The 12,045-nt window shown below is 39.6% G+C and overlaps 1 protein-coding gene across 2 annotated transcripts in view; it reads left to right on the top strand.

The window, feature by feature from the left end:
* PRKCA (protein kinase C alpha) overlaps positions 1-12,045 on the top strand; it is a 264,506-nt gene that overhangs the window by 103,432 nt on the left and 149,029 nt on the right. For both annotated transcript variants that reach the window (XM_072991026.2, XM_020811192.3), the window contains exon 3: positions 11,113-11,195. In XM_072991026.2, the coding sequence (XP_072847127.1) occupies positions 11,113-11,195 (83 nt within the window). The remainder of the gene's footprint in view (positions 1-11,112; positions 11,196-12,045) is intronic.

The following is a 12,045-nucleotide window of genomic DNA, read 5'->3' as shown; positions in this document are numbered from 1 at the left end:
AGAGCTGTTCTCTCAAGCCATTTCACTCCTGCATCTTCCCAGATGCTATCTTGGTTTTTCTAAATTACTAATTTGTAGCAATCCTTGGATATTCCATAGCGATTGTAGAGCTTTCCACATATGAACCAATGTAGTTCTATTGTTTCACAGTGGTTTGTAGGTGTAGTTTCAGTGAGCCTGGTTTTTGTTGACCTCTCTCTCTCTCTCTCTCTCTCTTTCTCTCCATTGCCTCAATCAGAAAGATTTTTCTTGCCCCATTCAAGAATAAACTTGGAGGGGAGCACCTTAGCCCTGCCCCTTTTTGTCAACATATTCTTCATAGACTACCGGATCTGAGGAGACTATTCCTGTTCATGTGTGGAGTCTACATGTCAGCAAGAACACAGATTTTTTTCCTGAGTTCTTGCTCATACGTAGAAGCTATGTGTGAACAGGAACCTCTCTTCTTCAGATTTAGCCCTGAAATTGGGAAGAGTGGAATGACAGGGATGGGAATGGTGGTGAAGGTGAGCCCTCCCTTCTAAGTGTATTCACAGCACTAGATTGAATAATACCTGAACAGGGCTTTTGTAACACCTCTCCATTACTTGCTTACACCTTGGCCATTACATGTTCTGCAGTTAGTCATTTGAAGAGCTACTCATTCATCTCACTTTCCCTCCCAGTTTGTTTCTTGTGGTCTTTTGATTTTTATTTTTTTTGTTCTAAGGAAAATACAGAGGACTTGCCTTATTTTATCTGGCGCGCATGTACACTGCTTTATTGTGAAAGAGAGGGATGAACTGATTTGCTCCCACAGCTTTCCCAGGGAGGAATGAGTCTTAACACAGAAAGGAGTATTATTTCCACACCCACCAAGGTAGTCAAGGAATGCTAGTCACATCAGCTGTTTGGTTTTTTTCCCCCTTGACTCACAAATTAAGGTTTGTTTTGTCCAATCCAATACCGTGTACTGGTATGAACATATGTCATTTTTTTTTTAAAAAAAAAAATAGGATTGGGGAGAGACCTCCATCTTCTGTGTTGTTTAAAATTAATTGTAAGAATTTTATTTTTATATATGTTTTTTGATGTGTTTTAACCTATGTAAGCTGCCCCGAGTAGACGCTGTCTAGAGGGGCGGGGTAAAAATCAAATAAATAAATAAATAAATAAGATTCCTTGGATTGTAGCGTCTGTAACTTCCAAAGCAGTCACCACTACCACCAGTTTTTTTGGGAAGTGTCAGATTTCGAGTATCCTATAATGAATCGGGTTGGCACCATACCCCCATAACTTACAATTAATAGTGGTAATCTGTCTCTCCCTCCCTCTCTCCCTCCCTCCCTCCCTCCCTCTCTCTCTTTCCTGTGCCAGATACTGTAAAACAAAGAGTGAATATGGCTTGTTTTAACTATTATTAGAGTAGACAATGTCTAGATCGGCGGCGTATAAGTGCAATAAATAAATAAATAAATAAATAAATAAATAAATAAATAAATAAAATGTTTTGCTTGCTGATTGGAAGTATGAGGTATTAATTTGTTGGGTCCTTACATTGGCAAGAACCAAACAATGAAGAGTTAGTTGTCATTCTCCAAGAAGGCACCACCTTCTTGGAGGTGCCTTCATTAAACTTCAGTCTTACTTAATATGACCTAAGACTGCTTGCCGAGCTTCACTTTTGCCCACACATGAGACCTAGTGGCTGGTTACCTTATCTGACATCAATCATGGATAGAAAGAGATGGTTAGTCCCAGCCTTCTCTTGTTGTTTTCTTACAGAGAATAGTGCTCCTGGTGGGCCATCTGATCTCACCCTATACCCCTTAGAGAGCCCATTAGAGCTGTCTCCTACTGGGTCCCCAGTTGGCACTGAGGCCGGTTTTTCAAACCAGGGTAGGTCAGGGAAGCTGGCTGATGAGGAACACCTGGGTGGTGGGGTGGGGACAGAGCTCTGCTGCAACCAGATGAAGGGAGAGCTGCAAAAGGGAGGAGGATTCTGGGGACTCGGAGGAGGCAGCCAGGTTGGAGGAAGAGGTTACTGCTTGCAGGATAAGGTCTTAGTGAAGCTGAGGCTATTGCACAGTCACAGATGAAGCCAGAGGTTCAAACCCATACCCTATTAGCCTTGACCAGATACCAACTGCTGTTGGGGATGTATGTGCTCCACCGACCTGCTGACCCTGATCCCAGCACATAAACAGCGCCTGAGACACAAACATCAAAAGCCAAGAGGGCTGGGGCAGACCTACAACACCATGGCTGCTCAGTGGTACAAGCCATCCTTGAAGGGAACAACTTGCATAGCCTGGACTGTGGACTGTGTCCGCCCTGGTGGTGTCACCCATGAACTGTCAGAGGGATGGAGAGAGACCTCTGGGTTAGTAAAAGGAAATGAGCCTGGCAATGGACCAGGGAAGAGTGAGGTGAACTCTGTCTTGGAAACTGCTTGACTCCACAGTGTTGCACCTTGATCCAGTTCTTAAGCCTGTGGGGGTCAGTGCTGCAAATGCCAGCCTCATCTCCCCAACCCACCTATATTGTGGATTGTCCCTCTTAACATGATAACAAGCAGAAGCAGAGCAATTTTTGGCAGATTGATTGATTAATTGATTGATTGATTTCATTTATTTCATTTATACCCCGCCTATCTGTTCAGTTGCGACCACTCTAGGCGGCTTACAACACACACTATAAAAACAATTAGACCTATAGCATAGCACGTAACATAATTTGCATAAATAAAAAGAAATAATTTTTCCCCCAAAGATGGCAAGAAACAGGGTATATTATAACAGAATAGGAAAGAAAGAATAATTAGGAATTAACTGGAAGGGGGGAAGGCCTGCCTAAACATCCATGTTTTCAGTTGTTTCTTGATGGCTTGTTTTTAATATGAATGAAAATTAAGCGGCATCTAGAAATCAGTGCAGTAGATGTTTGTGTTTACTGAATCTGCTAATTAAATAAAATGCTTTGATATCAAACATATTGTGTTTTGAACATTTGATCTAAGGAAGTATGACCTTACAGTGTCCGTGTTCAAAATAACAAACTGTGTGGAGCAAATAATTGCTATGTAAGTACAAAATATTTTTCTTCTCATTAGCCCTGTAATCCAAATTGTGTTTCTTTTGCCTTACCGGATTTGTATATGGCAATTACTAGTGTTTGTTTTGTTTTGTTTTTTTTTTAAGTTTCATCTTCTTCAAAGTCATCTGCCTCTTAAGAAGTAAAGGAATTATTCTGCAGCCTTCTCTGCCTGTGGAAACCTGCAACAGAGGGTTTTCCTGCCCTCCAGAACACATTTTAAGGGTATTCAGGGAGTGGAAGGAGGGAAGGAGTTGCTGCTTCTGAGAGTGCTACAACCATGATGAATAGTGGCTTATATTATTCTTTTAACAAAATGCTCTCTAGTTGATGGCACTATACTTCTTTAATTTTCTGAGTAACAAAAGGTAATCAGAGTATCCATAAAGATTCTTTTCTTTTCCACACTCTGAAGAGACAAGGGAGTGCCGTAGTACAGATAGGTCTTGATTAGATTTGCAAGCTCTTTCATATTGTGGAGGCATGAGTCCAACTGTCTTTTAATAATGATGATGAAGAAGAATCTGAGAACTGCAGAGCTGGAAGGGACCTATACATCATTGAGTCCAGCCCCTTCAAGGAGGCACAGTGGAGAATTGAAATACCAAACTCTTGCTCCACAGTCAGATACCTAATCTATTGAGCTATTCATCAGGTTGCAGAGGAATCCTTTGTGAAGACCAATCACAAAATAAAGCAAGCTAACTTGCAAGTGATATGACGTGGGAAAAGGGCCCCCTGTGCACTCAGATGTATTCAGTATTTAAGGAATTCCATCTTCTAATCCCTAGTTGTCTGCAGAGTCTGCTTCTGCACTCAGCATAAATGCCTTGCCTTGTATCAGAAATGGTGAAACCAGGGTGGAATTGATTCAGGATTTAAATTTAAAAATCTGATTTTTTTTTTTACGATTTAAATAAAAAATGATTAGTGTGGATAAAAGAAATTTTTATTTACATTGTAATCTAAATCAATTTGATTTTTTAAAAAATCATTGATTTTTATCTACACTGTGGTGAACTATTTTTCATTTATATTTTTATAACTCTTGAGTTCGTCCTTATTTTTGTATTGTATCTGATACATTGGATGGGGAGAATCTGAATAAACATGTCAAAACAAAACAAAAAACCCCAAACCAACAGAACAACAGAGAGTGATGAAGTGCCTTGAGAAAATAAAAGTATTTGTATGCGTTCTCCAAAGATTTTGTACCCAGTGCTAAACTGCTTTACTTGGAAGTAGATACTGCTTCATTCAGTGAACTGACTCCTACACAATAGCATGTATTATATAACAACTATAATCTTGAGTTGTTTTTAATTTCCTTTAGCAAAATGTTAGCTTGTCTCATCTTGGGTTGGAATGAAGACATTCTTGGCATTTGAAATTCCCTTGTTTTTTCTTCTTCTTTTCTCTGCTTCTTTCTGGCATTCTGCTTTTCATGACTCAACTTATGAACTGTACCGTTTTCAGAAGATGGATATCCGTATACTTTAAACCTCTTTTAGTTGCAAAATCCTAAACAGCTTTAGCTACTTCTGCAGAAATAGTGATTTACCGCCAAACAAGAGGGTTTCCTCTGCAAAAGAAGCCTCTGTTGACATATAAGCATTGGGGCTGGGCTAGTGCTCGCTCTCATTTTGTCTTTGAGGCATATTTGGAAATGCACAAAGGCCTTGATGTGGAAATGCACAAGTTTTTTCCAATTACCTGGGCCTCATTTTTCCTAGACTTAGGGATGAAAACACACACCTAAATTCCTTGTTCTCCTCAATTTCGACTGTCTATTAAGACAGCATTAAGGATACTTGGTGAGGTGTTTTAACACTCTATGACAGTGGTCCCCAACCTTGGGCCGCCAGATGTTCTTGGACTACAACTCCCAGAAGCCTTCACCGCCACCTCTGCTGGCTAGGATTTCTGGGAGCTGAAGTCCAAGAACATCTGGAGGCCCAAGGTTGGGGACGACTGCTCTATGAGATTCCTTGATTCCAGTGGAAAGCAATACAGTGGCTTCTCTCTTACACCATCAGCTTCTCTCTAATTTGCATTAAACATTTCTAGTGTTATTTAACTATGAGAAGCAAAATACACATTTTGCAAGGAAGCCAGATGATAGTTAAGGAAAACGAAAACTGCTCCTTGAGTGCTTCAGATTCTCCAGTCAGATCACTTGGGATCACGTATGCCATTTGCACAAATTGCAGAAATGTGTGCAAAATGATGTTTTTTTTTTTAAACACAGAATATTATTCTCACCAAATGCAAGAATTTTGTGAGAGTGCTAGGAAAGTCTTCACTGAGAAGAAAGTTGGAGTGCCTCAGTCCTGTGTACAAGGCATATAAGGATTTGGCTCCCTCCCCCTTGAGTGCTCCGTATAACCCAGCTATAGTGCCAACTAGAAATGATAAGGATTAGCCTTCTTATTGGAGTCTGTATCTTGTAGCAGTTCTTTCTCCTTCTCCATGGAGAGTCCTTCAGTTGTGTATGGAGAGGCAGCCTTTGAGTATTATTTATAGCCAGAGAAAGGATTCTGGAAAGGAATCTCAGAACACATGAGCTGTCCTAGTTTTCTTCTAGGAGTCCTCTGAGTGTCTGTAGATGGATTATGTTCTTTGCTGCTGTTGTCAGAAAATCTCTTTTCTTTTCTCTCCGTTGGCCCCACACAACTAACTGTGTAGGCACACACCATACCTTTTGAGTGATGAACTCTGCTGGGATTCTTCACAGTTTTAGTTGTTTGTTTTTGTTGTTTCTTCCTATAGGGGACTTAACATAGCCTGCAGTCAATTGAAAGAATGTAATAAACACAATTAAAAGCATAATAATATATAGCATAAAGCTAAAAAACCATACAAATACATGGTTGTTGTGAGTTTTTCGTGCTCTTTGGCCGTGTTCTGAAGGTTGTTCTTCCTGACGTTTCCCCAGTCCACCTTCAGAGGACTGGAGTAGGAACTCTGTCCATGCTCAGTGGACAAATACACTTTAAAAGTATACCAGTTTTGGATTCCCAACTCCCCATCATCTCCCATCAGAGTTGGTGAACAGTTAGGGATGATGGAAGTTGTAATCCTAAATATCAGGAGCACATCAGGTTCGAGAAAGCCGGCTTTTAAGGATTAGTGCAGTGCATCCACATTTGGTCGTCAGGATGACCCAAAATATGTCTTATTACTATAATATTTTTCTTTAAAATAGCATTTTATTGATTCTGTTGGCAACAAATTACAGTACTAATACTTGCCAGCTGTTCTGTGTCCCTGTTATGACACAGTAGTGGGGTACAAGAACCAGAGTTTGAAAGAAATTACTTTTCTAGACTATGACTCTCAGAATCTCCTAGTCAGTGCATCTACCAAAGTGAAAGAACTGGCTTATTTAAAGTGGCCTTGCTGGATAGGAGATTTGGGAGCTGTAATCAGACAGATAATGATTCCAAACTGTAATATGAACTGTGAATGAATAAATGACTAAGGCCATGGGCACACCAGCAAAATGTTCTCCTGTGGTTATATGACTTTTAATCACGTTCCTGTCATGTTTTGAGTTCATGTGGTATTTATTCCAGGATGTGCATCCCAATGTGTTTTTGGGTTAACCACGTCATTTACTTCAATTCAACAAGTGCCTAGAGCTTCTTGTTGAGACTGTTTGACAGAAGTTAACTAACCCATCAGCACAAATGCTGCAGAAAAATGTTTAAAAATTAAAACATTTTAAAAGAACATGCAGTGACAGTAATTTTAAAAAGTTGTGATAAGATCATCCACACATGCAGCAACACAACTTTTTTTAAAAAAATCTGCAACAAAAAAGTAGAAGGCTCTGGTTGAACAAGAAATGATCTGCAGTTAGCACACTTCTTGGGTAAATTGTTCACTAATGACTATCTGTCATGTGGCTGCAAATTTAAATCGTGAAATCAAAGGTGAAGAACTGGAAAACATCTTATTGTGATCATGGACAACTACTCTTTAAGAGCTCTACATCTATCAAAATATCTCAGGCTGTCAGAAACCAAGCTGTTGGAAAATTCTGGGAGACAACATTAAAAAAAGTTAATTTTTTCCAAGTTCTGTTTAAGCTTGCTTAGAGTGTGTGTGTGTGTGTGTGTGTGTGTGTGTGTGTGTGTGTGTGTGTGTGTGTGTGTGTGTGTGTGTGTGTGTGTGTGTGTGTGTGTGTGTGTGTGTGTGTGTGTGTGTGTGTGTGTGTGTGTGTGTGTGTGTGTGTGTGTGTGTGTGTGTGTGTGTCCATTTGTTTATGTGAGTATAGAGGAGCCCTATGAAGCAAAGAGCCTGAAATTTTGGCATACTAAGCATGACCAGTGGAAACTGGCCCATTAGGTCAGATAGGTACTGGTCATGTTTTGGAGCCACATGTGATCGCTGCTCTGTTCCTGCAAAGGCTTCCAGCCTCTGAATTTTCTTTCAAGAATATTTGTGAAGAAATAATTTTTCATTGCCAGAAACTCAGGGGCATTTGCCAGGATTGTTGCCAGAGCCTTGCCATACAGAAAACATTGGGGGGGGGGAAGCTGTCCCTGTGAGTTTGTGATAAGAACTATTTGTCATAACTTAATTGGCGGTTTAGGGCATTGAGGTTGGATCCAGGTAGTATGAAGGGCGAGAAGCAGGATTCTTGGATTTCCAAGTCGGTAAGAAATCCCCCTGTACAAAGAATAGGGGCAAAATTATGGCCTGGCGCTTGTAGGCCTGGCCCCCCGCCCTTGGGTAAAGACAGACAAGTAGTTGCACATGCCGAGGTGGGTGTTTGGAGGTTTGGTGCTCAAACCTCCAAACACCACCTGGGCATGTGCGAACTACTTGTCTGTCAGTAGCTGTTGTCAGTGGCTGCTGAAGCAGAAGATAGTAAGCATTGGGAAAGCCGCTGCCTTCGTGATGCAGTGGATCCAGTTTCCCAATGCTAGGCCAGGGACTGCTGCTGTAATCAATACCATGGTGGTCTTTCCCTTCCAAGAAACGGTGTGTGGTGTCTTGTGTATACATGAGGTCAAAAGGGTTAACAAAAGGGCAGGGCTACTCTCCAATAAGCCAGCAAGTGGAAGTATGATCGTATTTCAGTTGTGCTCTCTCTAGTCAGAAAGAGACAAGAATGTTTTAGAAAGGTTAAAGGATGGAAGGATGATGCAGCAGCTTGAGCCAGATCATCTGGTAATTCAGCCTGTCTGTGCACTCTGGTGAACTTTTGCCTCTGTGTCACACTGAGAATAGCCAGTTTTCACTGCCTGTTGGCTGCTTAGTTTGGTCCTTGTTACTCAGGCGTAATTCATGCTGCTATTTTGCATTTTAACAGCCCAAATATTTGCAATGCCAAAGATATGAAAAAAAATCCACCTCTGGGATATCTGTGCTTTAGTATTAAATACAATATATGTTGTATGCATATTAATGACAGAAAATATTGGCCTAGGTACAAAAGTAAACACGGATGTACTATATTTATATGTAAACAAAGTATAACAGGTTTCTGGAATCATAGCTTATAGACATATGCCTTATAAAACAAGAACACATAATAGACTCTGCTGTAAAACACAGTATTGATCTCCTTTTTTTATTTATGTCTGTTTTTGGAAGGGATAGATGTCTTCCTAAGAGTCACAAAGTCTACTTCAAACCTATGCTGCTGCAGTTCTCATCATCTCTCACTGTTGACTGCGTAATCTAGTATAGATGAGTGTAACAGCCCAACCACATTTAGAGGGGTCTCACGAGGCCCAGTCTTCTGTCTGAAGATAATCACTTCATTTTTAAGACAGTTACTATCATGTACAGTGGTGCCTTGCATTACGACGTTAATTCGTTCCAGCAAAATTGTTGTAGAACAAAAAAGTAATGTGAAAATAAAAAATCCATTGAAACGCATTAAAACCCATTTAATGCGTTCCAATGGGCTAAAAACCTCACCATCCAGCAAAGATCCTCCATAGCGCGGCCATTTTCGGTGGTTGTCTTGCGAGGAATTTGTCCCAGAAAACAGTGGGGAGCCATTTTATTTACCCGGTGGCCATTTTGAAACCGCCAACCAGCTGTAGGAAAATCGTTGTTTTGCGAAGAATTTGTTCCCTGATCATTGCAAAGTGAAAAAAGCCTATTCAGACCATTGTTTTGTGATCGCAAAAATGTCCTTGTAATGCGGTTTCGTCGTAATGCAGGGCAGTCATAAAGTGAGGCACAACTGTAATGCTGACAACAAAAAAAAGCATTTTTGTTTCTTAACAAAAGTTACTTCTGTTCTTTATTGAGAAAATTGTGCAATCACTTCGGCAGTCCAGAACTATTAAATTATCTATTCTAATTCCATAAATGGTTAAGTCATTTTATTAATCAAGAACTGCTGCATAGGTCAGTGGTTTGGGTAGAGGTTGGAAGTTTGATTCCCCACTGTCCCTCTTTGAGAGATCCTGGACTTGAAAATCCATAGGACCCCTTCCAGCTTTGCAGTTTTAAGGTTATGATTGTTATTTTTATTATTAAAACATATGAAAGACATGGAGAAGAGATGCATAAACCGTGACTCAGGAGCTGTTTCTGTTTTGACTCTGAGCCACATTTTGTATGGTGTTCTCTGTGTTACATTTTTCCTTGATACAACAAAGTACCATAACTTTTAGCTGTAAAGTGATATTGGATATTAAAATAACCTATGACATTAAAGCATTTCTTAAATAGAAAAAGTGTCCTTTGCATTTCTAGTAAGGTGCTAACCTGGTATGGCATTTGTGCTGGAATCATATGTAGTTAACTGAGACGGTAATATGCACCCATCCTGTTATGTTTTCTGAATGAATTACTGGTTTGGGTGTGCTTCTTTATTTGTGAATTGAAAGCAGTGATTCATGCAGAGGTGCAATAGGCAGACCTCTGTGATAGTAAGAATTCTGCTGCATTTCTGCTTTAGGGATGATTTGGTGATGTAATCATCCTCAATGCAGCAGAAATTACTCACTGCCTATGATACCTGAGCACTGAGTCATGCAGAGTCTCAGCAGGCAACATGGTTTGTGGGTGGATACTTTGCAGCTCCAAAAAGCTTTTAACTGTTCCATTGTTTCTTTGGACACATTACCATTCCACACCTACCCATTTCAAAATTAATGTTATGTTAATGTAGTGGTTGCTCTAATAGGGCTCTATAGTTAAAATCTAATTGAAATCTGACCTTACACTGTTTTGATGATGATCATTTGCATGCGAAGCTCACATGGAACACATGTGAGCTATGCTGCCTTTACTTACTGAGATAGGAACAGATCAGTGACCACCAATTACTGTACCTAGGTGGAAATAAAACCGTTCTAAATTGAGGTTTCATGGAATTTAGTCCTGCTTGACTTTCATATTTTGGGAGTATAATACTAAAGCTTAAAAATTCATTACCAGTAATATTTTTAAAAACTGGGTGCTTTGTTCTTATTTATTACCCTGTCTGTTTACCAGTAAGACAAGCAGCTTGCAGTTTGTGCAAAGGGTAGAGTAAATGCTTGTGTTGCACATGAGGACTCATGTTTAGGCAATGGAACTACCTTCCCTGTTATCTGCTTCCTAACCTTCTCTGACAGATGGCGGACACACAGGAGTCAGTAATGGGGGAGGGGAGTATTCATTCCATTAGTAGGAAGGCACTGTTCTACTTCACACATAAAGTTCTACCAAACCTGTGAAAAAGCTAAAACAACTAATTAAGATGCGATTTTAAAGTAGCAGCAATAAAATTCCTGGAAAAGTCTGCTTAAACAAAGGCAAAGAAATAAATGTGTATTCCATTGCCCATTTGTTAGTTTTTGCTTTGTTGAAGCATTATTAAGTTGTAAACAAATTTGCAGGCATTAATAACTAATTTTTTTAAAAAAACTACAGTATCAGTGTTTTGTAGATGAGTTGGTCCATCTTTTGAATTTATCTCTAACATTCTAGTTTGCCTTTCAAAATACTTTATTGTACACCTGCAGGACAGGAACTCACCTTTTAAGAAAATCTGAAATCTTCTTTATATTTTTCTTGCCTTCCTAGTTTGCTGCTTTGTGGTCCACAAGAGGTGCCATGAATTTGTTACCTTTTCATGTCCTGGAGCTGACAAGGGACCTGACACTGATGTGAGTACACTGGACTTTGACGTGTGTTCTGTTTTTATGCTTTGCTTTTTTGAAAAGGATGATAGATGTTGACAGAACAGGAGATGCTTAATATGTTCTTGTGTATTCTATTTATTGTTTCGTTAGTCTCATGGCATTTGTTGGATGACAGTAGACAAGCTACAGCATCTAAGCAAATGACAGAAAAATAAGATGAAGCAGAAACACAAAACACACAGAAAGAAAGTTGAAAGAAGCAGAATTTATGCTCTTAAAAGTTACTTTCGTAAAATATTAAAAGCAAATGAGAGCCATCAATGACATCAGGCTTCTTGCCTTCTAATGTGGTAACTGGTGATATGTTCTTATACAAGGATTCCAGTGTAAAAAGATGAATCTTTCCCTTGATTGTTTGCCTGTAATTCTAGAATGCAGGATCACTTAACCAAATGATCGGTAGCTTTTGAGATAGCACATAATTAGTGTAAATGAATGTGCTTGTCTGTGGCTAACAGCTTTGTATATTTAGTTCTACCAAATAGTCATGTCAGGTGAGGGTGCGTTTCCCAAGTTTCTGTTTACAAGCAGCTAACTCTTAATACTAGATAACTGGGGTCAAGAACAGTGGTGGCCTCATCCTGTGAGGGAAAGGATGCTCAACTAAATTAATGCTTGGTTTGATTCTCTAGTTGTTTAGAATTTGGCTTGGGTTAGATCCAGACTTAGTCATGTTTTGAGGACAGCCTGCAGAAATAAATTAGGTCTACTCTAAAGATGACTAAATTTGGAAAATAATAGAGATTAATTATTGAAATCAGTGGTATTTAAGGTAGCCAGGATTAACGTCCAGCTTACAGTGGACCCTTGACTT

The sequence above is a fragment of the Pogona vitticeps genome, chromosome 2 (assembly GCF_051106095.1).
Source record: "Pogona vitticeps strain Pit_001003342236 chromosome 2, PviZW2.1, whole genome shotgun sequence".
Classification (NCBI taxonomy): Eukaryota; Metazoa; Chordata; class Lepidosauria; order Squamata; family Agamidae; genus Pogona; species Pogona vitticeps.
This window is presented reverse-complemented; position numbering and strand designations above follow the sequence as displayed.